The sequence below is a fragment of the Panthera leo genome, chromosome A3 (genome assembly GCF_018350215.1).
Source record: "Panthera leo isolate Ple1 chromosome A3, P.leo_Ple1_pat1.1, whole genome shotgun sequence".
NCBI classification, from domain to species: Eukaryota; Metazoa; Chordata; class Mammalia; order Carnivora; family Felidae; genus Panthera; species Panthera leo.
Window position 1 is genome coordinate 14,104,134 of NC_056681.1, and position 21,162 is coordinate 14,125,295.

The 21,162-nt window shown below is 52.4% G+C and overlaps 1 protein-coding gene across 5 annotated transcripts in view; it reads right to left on the reverse strand.

Annotated features, from left to right (window-relative positions):
• EYA2 (EYA transcriptional coactivator and phosphatase 2) overlaps window positions 1-21,162 on the reverse strand; it is a 256,555-nt gene that overhangs the window by 152,953 nt on the left and 82,440 nt on the right. For 2 of the 5 annotated variants that reach the window (XM_042930777.1, XM_042930776.1), the window contains exons 2-4: window positions 20,184-20,302; window positions 5,833-5,878; window positions 2,284-2,426 (exon numbers count right to left, since the gene is read on the reverse strand). In XM_042930777.1, coding sequence (XP_042786711.1) covers window positions 2,284-2,426; window positions 5,833-5,878; window positions 20,184-20,292 — 298 coding nt within the window. In that variant the 5' untranslated portion in view covers window positions 20,293-20,302. The other 3 variants (XM_042930778.1, XM_042930779.1, XM_042930780.1) reach the window with 3 other exon arrangements.

Here is a 21,162-nt window from a genome sequence, read left to right on the forward strand (position 1 = left end):
ATTAATTTTTTAAACGTTAAGCATGTTTTATAGGTTAAAAGAGATACCCACATTACCCACTGGCCTTTACTTTTCAGCCTCTGTTGCAGACTGTAAGCTCCACAGAGGGCCCATTCTGCTTTGTTGGCCTCTGTGTGCCTAGCACACGACCCAATGCTGAGTGAATGAATTAATGAATGAATGAATGAATGAACACAAGAACAGAGCAGAGGTAGAGAGGGAGAAAAGGAAGGGAAAAAAAGGAAAGACTCAGTCTCTGCGCTTGAGCCACACCATCGAGTTGGGAAGATGAGATGATACATTCATTTAACAGACGGTGAAACTGAGGCCTGGGAAGGTCAGAGGCAGCTGGGCCCAGAAGCCAGGTCTCCTGACTACCTTTCCACTAGGCGTCTGTGGTTTCTACCTGTCCCTTCCTCCTCCGGGGACTACCTTGCCCTACATTCAGTTCCGTTCTCTTGGATGAGCTTGACCTGACTCGTGGTTCCATGGGTGGATATGTGGCCAAATGTGGCCATCCAGAGCATTCTATCTTCTCTGCCCCAGTGTCTCTGCCCCAGTGACTGGGAGTCCAGTCAGAGGAATCCCTGGGATGGTACAGGAAGTCCTGGACGAGAGAAGCTCTCTTTTGGGGGGAGGTACAGCTTGGAACTGTGAGGGCTGTCTTTGACACCACAGTGGGAAAGCCTCAGAATGAAGGTTAACCTTCCAAAGGAAAGCAGGGAGACTGATTCTTCATATCATCACTTGAGTACCTGGATTTAGCCCTGCCTGAAGCTCATACCCTAAGATTGTTCAGCTATGGTTTACAGTCAACACCCTTATTTCCTTAAGCTAATTAGCACTGGATTTTTGTCATTTGCTACCAAAAGAGATTTGGGTTGATACATCAGTTAAGATGGGAAGGACTAGCATGACTATAAGCCATAGGCAGTGTGATAGTTAATTTTATGTGTCACCCTCACTGGGCCACAAGCTGCCCAGACAGTTGGTTAAACATTATCTTGGGTATGTCTGTGTGCGAGTGTCTCTGAAGGAGACTAACATTTGAATCTGTAGACTGAATAAGCAGACTGCCCTCCCTAATGTGGGTGGGCCTCACCTAATCAAGTGAAGACCTGAATAGAACAAAAAGGCTAACTAAGTAAGAGGTGACTCCTTCTATCTGAGTGTTTGACCTGGCACATCAGTCTTTTCCTGTCTTCAGACTGGAGCTGAAAAGTCAGCCCTTCTTGGGTCTTGGGCCCGCCTACTTTTAGGCCAGAATTTACACCATCACCCCTCCTTTTCTCTGGCCTTTGGACTCAAATTGGAATGCCACCATGGGCTCTCTTGGGTCTCCAGCTTGCCAACCTCAGATCTTGTAACTTCCCAGCCTCCATAACTGGGGGAGCCAGTTCCTATCATCTCTCTCTCTCTCTCTCTCTCTCTGTCTCAATATATAGATATAGATATAGATATAGATATAGATATAGATATAGATATCTCCATCCCATTGGTTCTGCCTCTCTGGAGAACCCTGACCCGTACAGATGGGGGCAGGTGAGCGGTGGATGCTGGGCCAGGTTCACGGACTCTTCGGTTTGTAGCAATAAGGTTCTGACAGTCACGGTCTGTAGGTCTGTTGTTTTTGCCTTCCCGGCATCCGCTTACTTTCCTTCGCGAGAACCATCTCTCCCTCAGATACAATCCACACACTTCAGCCTTCTTATCTCTCTCATGTTCACCTTCTTGACTAGCTTGAAGCATTGTCACGTGACCCAACTTGGGCCAACGAGGGCTCCTAGGGATTCTGGTGGGGCCGCTGGGAAAGATGGGCTCTCCTTCCACTGGCTGTGCTGAGCTAAAAGGATGCCAACCCGGAGGGACGGGCACCATTTTGCTGCCACATGGGAAAAACCCGTGTGGGATTAAAGCCAACGCAGAGGGAAACGTCCGAATCTGGAGCGAGCTGTGGTACGCCTGACCTCCCCTGAGCACCCGGGTCCGGCCGTACTTGATGTTAGCTGTATCTCTAGATTTCCCCGTATGAGAGTCATTACATTTCCATTTTTCCTGACCTGGCTTGGGTTAAGTTTCTTACTCTTGCAAGCAAAAGAGGCCTTGATAGAATCTGTCGAACTAGAACCATATTTAAATGTGTCTGTCCTTTCCCTCTATTCCCATTCCAAAATGAGGCTGGCTGCATTTATCATTTTGCATTTAACGGAGGCAGCAGGACAGAAGAAAGGCCACAATGTTGGGGACCCCAGGGGGAGAGCGAGGGCTTGGTCTGGTACTCACTGTAAGAAGGGATTCCATAGGCTTGTGCCGGAGGTGGGTAAGTGGTATAAGGGGCAGCTGGCTGGACCCCTGCACTGTACTGTGTCTGGCCGTAGGCTGCCATGGCCGTGGGAGGCTGGCCGTGCAGGACACGTGGACAAGATCTGCATGGAAAAAGAGAAGATTACATCTCCGAAGCCAGGCTACCACCCCATCCCCCTTATCGCGGCGTCACCGCTACCATTTTCCTTTGGGTATTTAACTCCTTCCAGGGCAGAGACGACAACTTAGCTGTTCATCAAATCCCATTTCCTTTTCCTCTTCCTGGGCCCCGGGAAGGTTTTATTTCTTGCCTGCCTTGCAGTCAGGGTCGACCACGCGACTGGATTCTGCCCCGTAGAATGTATGAGCCATGCCCAGGTCTGGCCAATAAAACCATCCCCTGCGACCCTCCTGCCCTCTCTCCTCTGTTGGCAGCAAGTGTCAGGGTTGAGACGTCAGAGCTACGGTACGGATATCTCCTGGATCCTGAGTCAGCGTGTAGAGGAGAGATGCCCCGGAGAGTTTCACCGAATCCGCACGGAACTTTGAGGAAGAAACGAGCCTTTGTTGTGTGAAGTCACTGGGTCCACACCACTGACTACTGCAGCACAGGCCTATCTGTCCTCTCCTCTCCGTCCTAACTCAGACACCACCTCAGTTGACTGCAGCTGGGACACGGCTGTCAATCGAGATGCCCTGCTCTTAGCCAAGGGGTGGGCTCGTGACGGAATTCATCCAATCAGATCCTGTCCCGGGAATTTAAGTCTTGGGCTGAATAGTTCATTCCAGCAGCTACACTCTGAGGAGCCTGACTTTTCGTTCCTTCCTACTGCTTGGATCCCAGAGGCTGTCCTTTTCTTGATCTTTCTCAAGTCCTGATTATTCCACTCTCACTTACACAGGGAGCTGCTCCAGACTTTCCGGATAGGTCCTTCTGGGCTAACATCAGCTGGAGGCCATATTCCGTTACACGCAACCCAAGAACACAAATGGATTCTGCACTCCATGGTGACTAACAGGTTCCATGAAGGCCTGGGATTTAAAGGGCCACTTACTAGGACATCTGTAATATAATGAATGAGTGCTTCCCAATCCCTGTGCTCTTACCACAGGCTTGAAATGTGTCACACAGGCCCGATACGTGCATTATATCTCATCAGATGCTCACAACAACTCTCTGGGGTGGGGGGGGGGGGTTCTTGTAACTCCCACTTTCAAGAAGAGGAAGCCAAAGCCCCGAGACCTGAGGTCACAGCAAGGAAGCGGGGGATCTAGAATTTCAACTCGGGAATCTGACTCCAGGTTCACAATTACAACCACAAAACTGCATCTCTTCTCACTTAGAGACTGAGATGGGCCCAGCCCTGCAGGCAGCGATAAGTCACATCAAGGGGGGGGGTTATTCTAGCAGAAGGGGACAAGATGGTCATGCACAGTCCATGGATCCCTGATAATGGATAATTTCTTTGGCTCGTGCAGTTATTTATTTCTTTAATCTGCATTCATTGCCAACAGTTTCAAACCAGGAGGTTTCTCTTTTCCCGTCCCCCCTCCTCCCCCTGCCCCCAACACCTACAAAGCCTAGGTCTGCACTCCTGTGTGGCTTTACCAACCAATTTGAGTAGTGGCCACGTCTTGAACCACCACACTCTGTCTGTAACAGCCCCCACCGGGTCCACCTCCTTTAGTGACAAAAACAGCTAAAAATTCTTGTGCCCGTTACGTGCCAGGCACCTTCCTAATTCCTTTATGTAGACTGGCTCCTTTAAACCTCATACAACTACAACGACCCTGGAGGTAGTTACTATCCTTATCCCCATTTTACAGATAAGAAAACAGAGGCAGAGAGAGAACGAACATACTAGGATTGCACAGCTGATGCAGACTTTGAACCCGGCTCCAGAGGCTGCACCCTTAACCACTTCACTGGGCCAGTGTCTTTCTTTAGCTCACACACGGGGACACTAGGGCCTTCTGCACCCGACATCCTGTACCCACCTGCTCTAACCAGCCTGCTTGCCAGTAGATGTTAATGAGATCCCCAACTCTGGACTGGATTCCATTTTGGTTACATCACTTTATTTATTAAAAAAATTTTTTTTTGAAATGTTACTAGAGAGAAAGAGAGAGAGAGAGAGCAAGCGAGAGGGGAAGGGGCAGAGAGACAGAGACAGAATCTGAAGCAGGCTCCAGGCTCTGAGCTGTGAGCTGTCAGCACAGGGCCCAACGCGGGGCTCGAACTCATGAACTGTGAGCTCATGACCTGAACCGAACTCGGGATTCTTAACTGACTGAGCCACTCAGGTACCCCCGGTTACATCACGTTAGTTAAAATCTCTTCCTTTCCCGAATTCCTTCTATGTAAGAAGCCTCACAGCAGGTGTGAGATGGGTGCAAAGGTTTACAGAATTACAAAAAGATGTTCTCCTGCCCTCCTTTCCTTTTGACTTCTACGCTGATAAAGGGTTGGGGAACTTGTTCCAAAGCGCGTGAGGAACTCACTGGACTTGGAGACGCCAGAACCAGTCCTGGAGGGCGTCTCAGCTGCCAACATCTCTCTGTCGCGCCTGAGCATGAGTCCCGAGACTCGGGACTCAGGGCTGAGCATAGAACCTTATCTGAGCCTACTCCCAAGTCACACCTGTCCTTCGATCGAGAAGGTGGAAATTCCAGGCGACCAACTCCGGCTTCCCATCAGAACCCCTTTCTCCCTTGCGGATTCATCTGGGGCTACGGTGAAAACCTAGAGAAAGAGGAGTGGAACTCTCCAATTCCACGGCCTTAAAGAAGAGTTTAGGTGGATCGAACAGACCTCTGTTGCTACTAACAATCCCCAAACCGTCTGCAAGGAAAGGAGGGCTGAGAAAGTGTGTTCCTTCCAAACTGCTTCTCCAGTGTTGTCAAGGGAGGTGCGTGTCCGCATGTGGGGGAGCTGACCCTCTAGGCCGAGAGCACCTTGACCACCGAGGGCTCTCCGGAAGCCGTGGCCATCAGGGAGCTCGCTCTGCCCTTCGCACACCTCTGGTGCAACGCTGATGCTGCCCGTCCACCTGAGGGGGTCTCTGCTTTACTGGCCCGTCTCCTCCACTCGCCGGGCAGAGGACAGAAGGCAAGAGGGGGGCAGGGAGTGCAGGAAAGGGAGGGAAGGCGGGGACAGAGTAGAGGAGGGAGAGTGAAAAGGAGGGAGAAGAAAGGAAGGAGGAAGGGGAGGGAAAAGGAAGGAAGGACGGACAAAAAGAACAAAGAAGAAGGGAGGAAGAAAGAGCCAACACTCGACACTTGGCTCCAGGCTTCATTCTAAGGCCTTTTAACACGTTTTAACTCATTTCAAGGGGGCGGGCGTCGTGACGGTCTCCCCCTTTTCCAGATGGGGAGACCGAGGCCTGGGAGGTGGCGTCATGTGCTCCGGGTGGCTCAGCTGTTAAGTGCTGGTGCTGGGATTCCTCTCTGGGGATTCAGGCCCCAGAGCCTCAGCCCCGCAAGGAGGGGAAAGGTAGGGAGGCAGAGGAGGCGGGCAAGGGTGCTCACCTTGCGAAGAGCGGAGACACGCTCGGAGGGGCCGATGCGGTGACGCCTGGAGGGAAAAGAAAAATTGGAAGGGCTTTAGCTGTCGGAGTGATGATCCACTAACGCTGTGACTTTAGCTGCTCCCCTGAGTGGGAAGAACCTTGGAGAATTGCTGCTAGGGACTTTCTCAACCACAAAAGCTCATTCGAGGCACAACGTTTTAGCGTTTCTTCCTCAAAACCCCTCTCTGGGCGAGTTTCATCTCCGGATCCTAACTGAAGGACCACACGGAAAGAGTCTATAACATCTTGAAACATCGGGGTAGAACCCTCCCCCTCACCCAGTGCACGGATGGGGACACCGAGGCCAAAGGGACAGAAAGAACACGCTTGAGCTAGGCCCCATAACTAGACAGCAGCACAAACTGGAACCTGGACCAGGTTTCCTGACTCCCAGGCTGCTGCCATTTCCACTCCTGGATGGAGAACTATCCCGTTCCCTGCCTCAACGGCACAGCCCCGAGAACCCAAGACTGGCAGATACCAGTTGGCTTTGATTGGCCAACATCCACTTCCCTTCTCCTGATGACATCATCTTGACGTTCTTCCTCTCCCCCCCACCACCCAGTTTCAGCCCATGGGGTTCAGGTGGGGCTGGCCCCAGCACTTAGGGGAAGCCACACGCTGACGCATCTCCTAGGCTCCAGGTAGAGTGTGCAGCAGGGAGAGAGAAGGGGCCTGAGCTCCTGATTCAACCGTGCCCCTCGGCACACAGCATCCAGCCATCAGTGGAAGACAATAAGGCAAGAGGTGACGAAAAGGTGACGGAATGCAGCTGAAGAGAGGTATTTTCAAGAAGCCAATTTTACACGTGGACAGTCCACTTGGGGACCACGTTATGTCATCTCTAACAGGAAAACTCAACGTCCTCACCGTGACGCCCAGGCCAATACTAGATTACGTGCCCACTGATCGCACCAACCTCCCCACTCACACTCCCCGGTGCGTAGGGCAGTGCCTACGTGCTGGGGCACGTGGCTGGCGCGTCCCTGTGCCTCCTGAGAAATGCTCTCGGGTCCCCAGAACTCTGAGCCTCTCTCAGGCCCGGACTGGGGGCTCAGAACTTGCAATTCCAAGTCTACCACTTGGTATCAACGAGACCTGGGGGAAGCCTGCTCAGAGTCTCCGGACCTCAGTGTTCCCAGCTGTGAAATGGGGGGAAACTGATCTCACAAGGATGCGTGAAGACGAAGACACATTTACCCCGTGCTTGTTACCCGCCAAGCTCTAAGCGTGTTACTCGGACGCGTTATTGTTAATCCTCGGAATCGCCCCACGAGGAGTGTTCTATTCATACCCCCATGTCGCAGGCGAAGAGCTGGAGGCACAGACAGTTTAACTAACTCACCCAAGGCCACAGGGGTCATCAGGGGTGGATGTATGCTCTGAGCTCAGGCCGTCTGGCTCCGGGGTTTTTCTTCGCTACCAGGGCGCTGCAGCCCGCGACGGCTTCGTCACCGCACCAGCTACTACCACGCACCTAGGAGGTCACTACGGGCCAGGTCCTGTGCTACTGCTCACCTGCGTGCCCTCTCTTAGACCTCACAACGGTGCTACAAGGTGGGCGAAGTCACCGTCCCCACGGTACAGATGAAGAAACCGGGGAAGGCTAAGGGCCCTACTCAAGCCGCACGGCCCATGGGCACCGGAGCCGGGACTTGAACCCAAGCGCCTTGGGAGCCCCAAGCCTGTTTCCTGAACCGCTTCCCCGGCAGAGTTAAGTTCTGCCGGAGTCCCAAAGCCCCGGATCGAGGGTGGGCGAGTCCCAAAGTCCGTTCGGAGAGTCTGGCTCGAGCTAAACGGTAAAACCGAATGGACAGTACCAGCCTGGATGGCCCGCGGGAAGAAGGGGTTGGATGAGACTTCTGCTCCAGTTACAGATGTGAGAACGTGCTGTGTGAGGCGTGTGCACACGTGCGTGTGTGAGGAAGAGGAGTGCAAAAATATATTTCTCACTGTGTGTCCGGAACAGCTGTGGTCTAATGCCAAGGAAAGCCCCTGGCACCCAGTAGGTGCTCACTCAATGCTCATTTATTTCCCTGGTTGGGGTTCGCTGCCCCAGACAGGAAGGACCTCCAGCATCCCGTCCCCGCCCTCCCCCAGGACTAGAGGATGAACAGTCTCATTCCGAGGCAGACACAGTTCTCATTAGCGGTAAAAGCCCATGTTTTGAGTGCGTTTAGTAATACATAAGTTACTGAATTAAACATTTCGAATATGATTTCTTAAATAAGTATGTAAATATTCATAAAAATCGCATCTTATGGAAACAAACATTCCTATGGGCTCGGATTAACCTGGCGTTCTGTAAATTTGCAGCATCTTTCTGCCCCAACCTCCGTGCCGTGATTTGCATATTTGCTTCGCTCCAGCTTCCTCTGCTCTGAATTGTTGAGTAACCTGCCTTCCCCACGCGGGCAGGTCTCCCTCCCCTGCTTTGCAAACCTACAAGACTCTCCCCTTTCCCGCCCCGGCGACCCCCCGGGAAGACTGCGCAAGCGAGACACGGGCATTCAGTACAAGAGATCTTCCTGCTGCAGACTGCGTGACTTTTGAGAAACACAGGCTTTTAGCTTTTTGGGCGGGTATCACATTTAACTTTTCATCCAGGACCCTTGGGGGAATGAAAACCTGGGAAATGAGTACATTCCGTGGGGAATGATCTCCCTCCCTGCCCTGCTCCCTTCTGCCTTTTTTCCCAGGTAGGGACGGTATACACCTCGTCGGGAATCCTGATGGGACGTGACGAGGTGGGGCTCTTACGCTCCTTCCCTTCTTCAGGGGGCCTGGGTGGGACCGGGTCAAGGACGGAGAAGTTCAGTGCCTTGGACGCAGAGGTGGGTCAGGGCCTGGCCGGGAGCAGAGAGCTTCTCTGTCCCTCTGGCATTCTTGCTGTGGTCCAAGGCTGATGTCCTCAGAGGTCACAAGGACCAGGAGGCCTGTGTGCACATATGTATGAACATATCACCTGCATACTGGTAAGTGGGCCTGGCAGGCTGGTTCCGTACGGGATGCCAGCCCCCAGGTGGAAGACGGAGTGAACATCATCATTCAAGTCACAGGGGACAACTGGGTCCTCCGGGTAGCCCGGGACGTCTTTCGGTGATCTCCTGGCTGCTTGCGTTACCACTTTCTGAATGCCATTGTATTTGACAGCTTTCCCCGATGGCAGTCAGAGAGCAACAGATGCACTGAGGGTGGAGATATGGGAGGCCGGGCCACCGAGCTTTCCATGCAGCCCAGAAACAACCCTGCCCACAGCCCTGCAGCGTCACTGCCTGAAGGCAACGATGCTCTGCACAGCAGCACGACCGCGGTGCCACAGCTTGCCGGAGGGGTAGCGAGGGGGTGGACTGTGGTCACGAGTCCCTGCGTGAGGCCGGAGTCTCACAGAGTCTGGCGGAGGGGCCAGCAGGAGTACAAGCAAACTGGCAATCTGGGAGGAGGTCACACTGCTCATGGTGAGCCCCACACAAACACACGGGGCCATCAAGGGGCGCCTGGGTGGCCCAGTCGGTGAAGCGTCCGACTTCAGCTCAGGTCGCGATCTCGCGGTTCGTGGGTTCGAGCCCCGCGTCGGGCTCTGGGCTGACGGCTCGGAGCCTGGAGCCTGCTTTGGATTCTGTGTACGGCCACCCCCTCTGCCCCACCCCTCCTTGTGCTCTCTTTCGAAAATGAATAAACATTCAAAAACAATAAAAAAAAAACATGGGGCCATCAGCACAAGGGGCAGGTGACCCTCAGGCCCCACACCCAGTGAGTCCCCAGCGTCTTCAGGGTGGTGAAAACACCACATTCAGAAGCAGCAGCAGCTTACTCTCCTACTGGGGGGATCTGGAGCCTGGTAGATGGAGATGGCCTTCCACTGACCACAGCCTCCTGTTCTCAACCTCGTTAGTGCCACCGAACTTGCCATGACGCATGGGGCTGAGGCCAACGGAGGACTCACTGAGGGAGCCTTACATCCACGTTGCCAGAGGTGAAAGCAGCTGTAATGACCTGACCCGGTGTAGCCCATCTCCCAGCCTCACCATGGGTCCCAGAAGAGGTGGCTGGTACATACAACGGGACAGCTGGCTCTCAAGTGGGGAGCAACAGACAGCCTCCTCTGTTCCCTTCTGAATTTAAAACTCTAAGCTTCTTCCTCTTCCTCCCCAGCTTCCTATGGCTGGAGGGAGAAGGATTAACTAAACAGAGGGCCAAAACCTCTGGAATGAGCTCACTCACTCACTCACTCAACTCATTCATCCATTCACTTATTCCACGGCCCACCATGCACCAGGCGTGTGCTAGGAGCTGGGTTCTAACCGTGAGCTGAAGCAGTCAGGAACGTCCTGTGTAGTGGGGAAGATGGATGGCAAATAAGGAATTGCCCAAGTAAGTACTTAATTGCAATTATAACAAGTTGCGAAGGAAGAAAGTGGTTGGCATAGGGCAGTGCCCCCACGGGACTCGCCTGGGGCTCTTGTGGAAACGCAGACTCCAGGCCGGCAGGGCAAGAAAGCTGCCGGGTGGTGCTGACATGCAGCCCGGGAAACCACACTTCTGACTGGTGAGGGTTTGGGACTACTGGCTAAGCAAGAACTGCAAATTATTAAAAAGTATCCCAGTTCCGGGTTGGTAACCATAAATCTCCACTGGAGAAGTCACGAACTCAAATGCCTACGGGGCCGGGAGATAATGGAAAGGATCAAGACGTAAGATCCAATCAAGGCAACCAAAGCTAGGTCTGTGCGTGTGAATGCACACTTCTGTGTGGCTATGATTGTGTGAAGGAACTCGTGCGGAGACACTCACACTCTGTTCATTCATTTTCGTGCATTCATGCACCTACCGTGGGCCAGATCTCCAACCCAAATGTCTGTAACATGTCCACTTCATGTTCTTCCCCCCAAAAAGCACACGGGCTCAAAGGGGTCAGACCCAAACACGAATCCTGACGCTGCAGCAGGATAACTGTGTGACCTTGTGCCTGTCACTGCCTCTCTCTAAGCCTCGGTTTTCACATCCACAAGATGGGGCAATACCTCATAACCAGGTGCCTGCCAGGACTGCAAGAGGCAGGCACCTGCCAAGTGGGAACCGCTCCACGCCAGGAGCTATTCTTAGCTTTCCGTTCTCTGGGGCCCTTGCTTAAGCCACTTAAATCCGGGAGCCCAATTTGAATGTTGACACTTTTTTTTTAAACTCTCACTGGGAGGATTAAAAAGCTAATGATTCTGCAAGCGGCAGCCACTATAATGTTGCCTAATTGGACCCCAGGGGCCACTTCTAAGTGATCCCCATAAGATGAGACAATTCCTAGAGCAAGATGTCTTGAGGCAGGTCTTTGCTACAAAAGGTACAAGTCTCCAAACTGAATCAGCTCATCTCCCTTGGGTGGGGGGTTTAAGGTGCTCTCAGGCCAGGGACAACCACAGCGGGACAGAGCACTGTATCAGCGGTCCGGAAGCGCTCACCCCAAATCTGACTCTCACTGAGTGGCTACGTGACAGCAAACAAGTCATTTGTCCCTCATAGGGGTGTTCCTGAGGACTGAAAGAAACAAGGCCCGTAAATCCCAGAGCGCGAGGGTTTTAGGGGAGATGTGAACACACGCTCTTCTATGTAAATCATCACCAACTTATTTTAACGCGTATGCGAATCACAGCAAGACCGGCAAAGGCATAACTTTCCATTTCTGGAGCTGGTGTTACGTCATCTTCTTAAAATGAATTTACGGAAAGGGAGCAGTTTTAAAGAAAAATCAGTAAGCAAGCGACAAGAGAGGTGTTACCAACATACAGCAGACAATGGCTGGAGAATGTGTGAAGTCCAGGAGACACGGCCAGGGGTGAGAGCTCTTTATCCAGGGAAGGCATTTGATAATTAATAATAGTCGGTGCCCTTTTTCATAAGGAGAGGGTTGGCAATTTCCTTCCCCATACACCGGCGTCCCCAGAGTGTGATTTCTGTTCCATGCAAGTAGAGGTCATTCGGGGTGCTAAGGCCCCCAGGGAGCCAGCTGGGAAAGGCGGAAGGGTGGGAGAGGCACAGCGGATCCGCCTCTCGCCAGGTGAGGACTCTGGCAAAGGTCTGGGCAGCTCAACCTGGCTGGGGGGAGGAGATGAATCGAAATCTGCCAGGTCCAGGCAGGAACTCATGAGATGGGAACTTGAAATCAGACCCTATTGTGCCCAGGACAGAAGAGATGCAGGAGGTCTGAGAGCGGATAGCCCAGCTTGTCCCCTGGGCGCGGTCTCACCTCTCAGAGGAAACAACGAGAATACAGCCTTGGCTTCTGCAAAATGTATCTGCATTTTAAATGAAAAAGTTTTCTCTATTCAGCTTTGCTTTCTTAGTTCCGCAACATTTTTTCCTCTCCTTCCAGAAGACAGGATACAATTCAAATCCAATTTTCCCTTGAATAGCAGTGAATGATGGCTAATATTTCTCAAGTGGTTCCTATAAGCCAGGCGCTGTGCTAAGGACTGCATGAGTCTTCCCTCTATCAGTGTCCATAACAACTGAAAGAAGAACTTATTATCTGTATTTTACAGATACAGAAATAAGGAGATTTTACTAAGGATTCAAAGCTAATCATCGGCCTAAAGTTATTTGTGATTCCTCAAGACCATCCTGTGTTCATCCACCCATCCATCCATCCATCTATCCATCCATCCACATATCCATCCATCCATCCATCCATCCACCATCCACATATCCACCCATCCATCCATCCATCTAGCCATCTATCCATCCACACATCCACACATCTATCCATGCACTGATCCATCCATCCACCCATCCATCCATCCACCCATCCACCCATCCACACATCCATCCATCCACCCATCCATCCACCTATCCATCCATCCATTCACCTATCCATCCTCTACCTACCCACACATCCATCCTCTACCCAACCACCCATCTTCCATCCACTCATCCATCATCCACCCATCCATCCATCCACCCATCCACACATCCATCCATCCACCCATCCATCCACACATCCATCCATCCACCTATCCATCCATCCATTCACCTATCCATCCTCTACCTACCCACACATCCATCCTCTACCCAACCACCCATCTTCCATCCACTCATCCATCATCCATCCATCCATCCTCCACCTTTCCACCCATTAATCTATCCACCCATCCATCCATCCATCTAGCCATCTATCCATCCACACATCCACACATCTCTCCATCCACTGATCCATCCATCCACTCATCCATCCATCCACCCATCCATCCATCCATCCACACATCTATCCATCCACACATCCATCCATCCATCCACCCATCCATCCACCCATCCATCCATCCATCCACCTATCCATGCACCTATCCATCCATCCATCCACCTATCCATCCATCCATCCATCCATCCATCCATCCATCCATCCATCCACACATCCACATATCCACCCATCCATCCATCCATCTAGCCATCTATCCATCCACACATCCACACATCTATCCATCCACTGATCCATCCATCCACCCATCCATCCATCCACACATCCATCCATCCACACATCTATCCATCCACACATCCATCCATCCAGCCAGCCAGCCATCCACCCATCCAAACATCCATCCATCCATCCATCCATCCATCCATCCATCCATCCATCCACACATCCATCCATCCATCTACACATCCATCCATCCACCCATCCATCCATCTACACATCCATCCATCCACCTATCCATCCATCCATTCACCCATCCATCCTCTATCTACCCACACATCCATCCTCTACCCAACCACCCATCTTCCATCCACTCATCCATCATCCATCCATCCATCCATCCATCCATCCATCCACCTATCCACCCATCCATCCATCCATCCATCCACACATCCATCCATCCATCCACACATCCATCCATCCACCCATCCATCCATCTACACATCCATCCATCCACCTATCCATCCATCCATTCACCCATCCATCCTCTATCTACCCACACATCCATCCTCTACCCAACCACCCATCTTCCATCCACTCATCCATCATCCATCCATCCATCCTCTACCTTTCCACCCATTAATCTATCCACCTATCTATCCATAAATAATTTTTAAGGATCTACCATGAGTCATAGACTAAGCTCTTTGCTAATCAGGAACAATAACTTAAATATGTACATAGGAATAAAAAACTGTCCTTATCCTGGAGGAATTTGCCATCTAAAACAACTGTTCTCAACCCTGGGTGCACAACAAACTTGTCTGGAGAGCTTTAGAAAAATCCCATTGCTTGCGTCACACTACTGACGAATTAAATCAGATTTTCTGGGGGTGGGATCTGGACATGAGCCTTAGACATTTTTTTTTTAAACCTTCCAGGAGATTCCAGCGTGCAACCAGGTTCAAAGCCAGTGCAGAAATCTGGTTCTCAAAGTGTGGTCCCTGGGCCAGCAGCGTCAGTATTATCTGGAACTTGTTAGAAACACAAATTCTTGGGCCCCAGGCCCAACCAGCAAAGCCAGCAGTGGGGCCCTTCAATCTGTGTGCCAACAAAACTTGCAAGGTGACTTTGATGAAAAAGAATTTGAGAACCACGGAGCTAGCACCTCGCTACTCCGAGTGGCTGGTTGACCGGAAGCATCAGCATCACCTGGGAGCTTGTCAGAAATGCAGACCCTTAGGCCCGATCAGAATCTGCAAGTTAACAAAGTTCCCAGGTGAGTGTATGCACATTAAAGAGAGAGAGAGACACAGAGCTAACCTCCACCGAGTGTTTTCTAAGCATCGAGCACTCTGCAAAAGGCTTTAACATAATCGCGCTAAAGCTTTTCTAACCCCTGGCCTGCATACAGGTCACCTCTGTCACATTCCTGCTTTATTTCCTCATAGAAATTACCACCATCTGAAGTCCCATATTTGTGTAAAAATACCTGCCTCTCCCATTAGAACATGAACTCTGGGAAGGGGTCTGTCTCCTTCACCATTATATTCCCATCACCTGCACCAGGCGCTGGCTCACGGCAGGCATTCTGGAACAATTTAACGAACAAACACGTGCAGCGAACATATCTTCATCATCCAGGTGAGGAGACAGGCTCAGGGAGAACAGGAATTGGGTGACATTCACCCAGGGAGCAAGTGGCGGACCTCGAAGACACATATGGCCCGGCTGAGCCCAAACCCTGTAGGATGTGACGTGCAGGGACCGTGGGGAGATGCAGAAAGGGTCCCTGGAACACAGTGACCTGCAAAGTCCCTGAAGGCAGGCTGCGGGTGGGTCCGGTTCTCTCCCGGGTCGCCAGGGCCTCACGCACAGCAGGTGCATCAAACAAGCTGATGACCACCAGCATCTCCTCTAGAGCAAGAGGGCACGTGTTCAAATAACAGCCTGCATGACGACAGCCCGGCAGCATTGATTGCAAGAGCAAAAAATTACAAATAACCTCATGTTCACGGACCGGGCATGGCTTAATGAACTGGGTCATTCTTTAGCGTATTAGTCAGTGAAGCTAAAAAGAGGTAAATCATGTCTTAACGCGCCTTGAGTGAACAGAGCAAGTTAGAGCAAATCTGTATTACACGCTAGCTTTTGTGTCCCAGAAGTTTTTCCAGCGACACTGTTAATTCCTACAGTAAAGGTACCTTTGTAAATATATATACATAAACATACACACCTAAGTCACATAAATACAATCGGTACAAATGCGAGGGCTTACAAAAAGGTCTCAGCCTGCGCACAAAACGCGGTAACAGTGGTTGGTTCCGGGGAAGGGAGGGGACACTGAGCACGGGGAGATGTGGTCTGATGTTTCGAGTCTTTATAAGGATCGTGTGTTTATGTGGTAGCTGGGGAGTCGGAACTGACGTGTCACGGGAAAACAGAGGAAAAGGAAGGGCTTTAGGCAAGGGGTACGGGGCGTGGGGCCTACAGAGGGGAGCGCCCATTCAGCCGTCCCACCGTCCCACCGTCGTGGGGAGTGCTTCACCTTCTGTCCTCACTCGCTGGGCCAGGATTTCTGAAGCACCTGCTAAGTGTCGGTGTCCCACATGCTCTCAGCAGGGGGAGAAACCCAGACGAGGGTGGGCAAGGCTGCCTTCCGAGAACTGACATTCTAGCTGGGAGCCTGACAAACAACGAGAGGACACGCGTGCGCCTTCGGCAGAGGGTGGGACGCTGGAGACAGGCAGCAGGGCCCAAAACGGGGGTGGGTGGGTGTTCTGTCGGCTCTCCCCTCAAATGCGGCCCAGAATCTGAGCCCTTCTGCCTGCCCCGATCCAAGGCGCTGGCACCTCTCACCTGCATTATTGTAACACCTTCTTGCCTGGTCTCTGGGCTCCCATTCGGTCCTGACCCCCCGTTGTTCTCACGTCAGCGTTCTCCTGACCCCCAGTCGGGGGGGGGGGGGCTCCTATCAATATGCGGGTCACACAGCCCCGCCCCTGCTCTAAACCCTCTCATTGCTTCCGGCTCACTCAGGGTAGAAGCCACAATCCTGTCAGTGGCTCTCGATGTCAGGGGAGGTCTGAGCTGGCCATCTTTCTGACCTCGTCTCTCCCACGGCGCCTTGCTCCCTGGGCTCCAGCTGCGCTAGCCTCCTTATTGCCCCTCCGGTGCTCTGGGAACACTGCTGCCCCAGAGCCTTTGCACTTGCTGTTTCCTCTTCCTTCCACGTGGACACGAATGCCTTCCCTCATCTCCTGAAGGTCTTTACTCAGGTGTCACCTTCCCAGGGAGGTCCTTACATCCCTGCATTCCTTATCCTCCTTTCCTGCTTCTCCTCCCCCCCCCCCCGCCCCGCCCCCACCCCACAGCGCGTATCACGGTCCGACATGCTGTGTACTTTGCTTATTTACTGTTTTATCAGCCTCTTGCCTGCCAGACCCCTGGCATAGGCTCCGGGAGGGGAGAGGCTTTTGTGGGCTGACTTTCTAGTCCTTAAAACAATGCCGGCCTGAACAAACACCTGCCAAATGAGGGACTGAACGGTTACATGCGATAGGAAAGACCTCTGTGATGAGAAACGATGGCTGAGAAGATGGTCCTAGAGACAGGGGGAGACCAGGCCGAGGGAACAGCATGTGCAAAGACCCCGAGGGCAGAATCACGCTCCTGAGTTACAGCAAAAGAAACAAGGTCAGGGCTCTGTCCAAGGACTCGGTTCCCCGAGCAAAGGGGACGGGGAGGAGGTGACTTTGAGAGGCTGGCAGGGACAGACAAGGTGATCCTGGTGGCCAAGGGTAAGGAAATTAGACCTTATTCTATACTTTCTAAGAAACGCTAAGTCCTCTCCGTGTGTTAACTATTTCATCTTCGTATCACCTCGGGGAGGTCAGTGGAATAATTACTCCCCTTTAACAGATGAGGCAAATAATCTCCAAGAGGCTGATGAGACCAGGGACCCACAGATGGTTAGAGGCAGAGCCATGGAGGCAGTGGGAGCCACTGGGGGATTTCTCGGCTCCACATTCGTTCCAGAGTCCCCCTGAATGTAGGCCCCGTGGCTCATGCCCCCCGGGGTCCTCCCTGGATCTGGGTCCCTGCAGTCACTCAGTAATGCCTCTGTCACCGAAAGAAGGGCCCAGGGGGCCGAATCTGGTACTTGAGGCCACAACTAGGGTGGAATGTTCCCTGCGGAGCTGGGGAGCTCACCGCCCATCGCAAGAGAAGGAAAAGGGTGTGTGTGTGTGTGTGTGTGTGTGTGTGTGAGTAAGCTGCCCCTGCCGGCCCCTGCCTGCTCTGAATTTCGGAGCAACCTCCCCCCACCCCAACACCCAGCCCCAAAGCCTTCGCCTCAGCAGCCAGCCTGCTCCATCCAGGGCAGGGCAGAGGGTGCGGACAGCCTCCGTCACAAAAGAAGGAGAGAGATGGGGTGTCTGCGGGTGCTCCCGCTGTGCAGGGACGATTACCGGAGGCACGAGGACTCTTCAGGGTTTGGCAGAAAGTGATTCTGAAGTTTCCAAGCGGAGACCCCGGAGCCAGAGTGCCTGAGTCTGATTCCTGGCCCTACCACTAGCTGTGCGTCTCTGGGTTGCTTACTGTATATTTAACCCCCTGTGCCTCAACTTCCACATCTGTAAGATGGGCTCGTAGCCTAATAGGGGTGTCATAATTCAGTGAGAAACAGTATAGTGCACTGATAAGAAGAACAGCCTTCGGAGTCAGACGACCTAGGCTCAAATTTTGGCTGTCGCTGAACTGCGCCAGCTCAATCACGCCATTCGACTCCTCTGTGCCTCAGTTTCCTCATCTGTAACACAAGGTTAATCACGCTACCCCCTTCCTGGGGTTGTGGGGATTCAGTGAGTGAGTACAGTCACATCTAGCACACAGCAAGTGCCAGGTATTTGCTCTGCTGGTGACAGGGGAGGAGGAGGAGGAGGGTTAATCTGCCGTTACACTGCTTTCCACAGGGCCTGGCGCAAAGTATGTGCCTCGCAAAAATTAAGGACAGAAGGGAGTGGCAGGGATCCATCTGAGGGACAGCTGCCCCTCAGCTCCCACTAGTGGCAGCCAGGTGGGAATGTGGCCCAGCACGTCTAAAGTGCTCAGCATCTCAAAGGCAACTAGAAACCCAGGTTTTCAAAAAATATTTTCAGTGTTTATTCATTTTTGAGAGACAGAGACAGAGTGTGAGTGGGGGAGGGGCAGAGAGAGAGGGAGACACAGAATCGGAAGCGGGCTCCAGGCTACGAGCCGTCAGCCCAGAGCCTGACGCGGGGCTCAAACCCACAAACCGTGAGATCATGACCTGAGCCGAAGTCGGACGCTTAACCGACTGAGCCCCCCAGGCGCCCCTAGGAATCCAGATTTTTATGTGAACTCTCCTGATTCGTACAAGTTCACTTTTATTTAAAGGACGTTGTACGCCAAACAAAGACATACCTGAAGACCAGACTTGGTCGCGAGCTGCCAGTTTGCAGCCGTGGTTTTACACGCACCGTGGTTATTTGATTCAGAGGAGAATGACCATGGGATAGCAAGTTCAGCCACGGTACCACGTGCCCATGGTGTGCCAGGCAGCAGTAAGCAGGCTAGGAAGTGGGTCGTGATTATGCCCCCATTTGACAGGTAAGAAAACGGAGGCTCAGAGAGGTTAAACAATTTGCCAGAGGCCACCGGTCTGGGGAGCAGTGGGGCTGGGATTCAGCCTTGGATCTTCCTCCCCCGGCAGCCTCCTCCTCCTAGCTTGCCTGGCTCTGAAATGAGGTCCTGGGTCGAACAGTGCCTCTACTCAGAAGAGAATGATTGTCTTCGAACGGGGCTTAATAAATTGTCTCAAACTCTCAAAGAGCACAGTTTACACGGACACTCCAAAGGGCCACGAAGAATGAGGGCATGTTCTCCAGCATGTGGTTTGGTGGGGGAGCCCAGACCCTCTTGGTGGTACTTTCGGTTGACTTATCCCAGCTTTGTTACCAGCATGCGAGGGAAATGTCATTGCTCCGGTGATGGTAATCATTATTCGTGGAAGCCTGGCGTTGCTTAAAAGCAAATTCCTTGCGGTGTTGTATCTGACTAGACACAAGGCTCTGGTCTCCCACGACAGGATGCAGGATCGATGCCCCCTGAGCTGGCATCATACACAGACAGCGAAGGAGAGTCAGCCCGGGGTCCCGGGACACCGGCGGCAAATCCGAAAGCGGGCCCGACTAAAGGGTTAAGCCCAATGGTTAAACATAATAGCGTAATGCCTTTTGCTAACTCCCAGCTCTCCCAGGAAGGCTGACAGATCCCAAACAGAGCAAACAATAGCTGGAATTGTTCTAGCGAAAACTAGTTCGGCTGCACCATTTGCCAATAATTTTTTAAACAGCTTAACTCTCCTCTGCTTCCTTGACTCCAACCCAACCTGAAAGCCAAAGGCAGACGAGTTCTGGTCCCAGCGTCAAACCTTCGTAAACAAGACGCCTGCCCGGATGCGGGATGGCTGGGGGCGGGGGGGGGGGGGGGGGGGGGGGGGGAGTGGAGGGGTGGGGACAGCGCTGAGGGACAGACTCCTGAGCTGGAGCCCGGACCCCGCAGGACCCACCCAGGGCCGGGGCCTGTAACACACCCGAAACTGACTATTAGCCACAGTGGAAGTGTCAGCGTTTCTCGGGACAGGAAGTTCAGAACGCGAACCAGCACGCTCACACCTCTACCGACTAGATGGGAGCTGTCAGCAGGGCATGCCAAAGTTTCTTTTGGTCCAGAGGCAACAATCCCGATGGCGGGAGGAGAAACTGCCATCGTGACGGTGTTTTCGAAAGGATGCGTGTCTAAGGCTGCCAGTCCCTTACTAACTTCCGCGGTGGGGCAGGGGGGACCAACACAGGTCCCGCCGAAACTCACGCCAGGAGGCCTACCTTCTATGTCACTCAGAGTCCAGACATCGGTGTCGGTGCGGCTAAGCTTCAGTTTACCCGGACAATCGCCGTTTACAGTGAGGCTGGGTGAGATCACCAGTTCTAGCATTTCCTTGTACCTGAAAGAAAACAAAGGGAAATGTAATTTATTCATTAATTATGCATGCTTACTAATGATTCCTATTTCTTTCCCTAAGAGTATAAATATTAAAGCTGATTACCTAAACCCAGCCGTCTTATAAATTCTACATAATAAAAATTCACTAAACTTTTCATCAAAGGGAAATAAGGAATTAAAATGAAGTGCTTGCTCCCCTCCGGAGAATACATCCACTTGATTAAAACTTTCCCCTCCTTCATACTGTATTTTGCCATTAGAAAAATCACATCCTGGTCTCTTTTAAATGTCATCTGAGTGAGCTGGAACGAGCTAGGGAGCCTTCCCAGCAGAGGAAGGGAGACACGGGCGGAGAGAGAACGTTTGGGTTTGGATTCCCAAAAGCGGAGGCTTGGGGAGAGGAGGAGACTGCAGCTTCGAGACAAAAACGGACACAGTGCTACGTGGACTGGTGGAGAGAGGCGCGGAAGGCATCCCTGACACTCACGGAGTCCCTCCTGGCAGGCCAAACTCCACAGCCCATCATGCTGGTCCCCACCAAGACAGGAAACACCAGCTCCCAAATTACTCACGACTTCGATAAAATGTTACGGGGGGCAGGGAAAGCGCGGGACAAATCTCCTGGGTCTTTCGCATTTTTTAATCGAAAACCGGTCAGTGCTTGCACCGTATCTGGGCTCATGCCTCCTCGGTCCCTACCCACTGTGGTTAGGAAGTGAGGTTTCTTGTTCGTGTGTGCACAATCCCGTACCTGGCTGTTTTCACAGGGCTCAACGTATCTGGCACTGATTCAAGGTGTCCTCAGAGAGAGGCTGAGTTTGTCGATAGCACATCAGTATCGTGAGGTCATTGTCGGGGAGA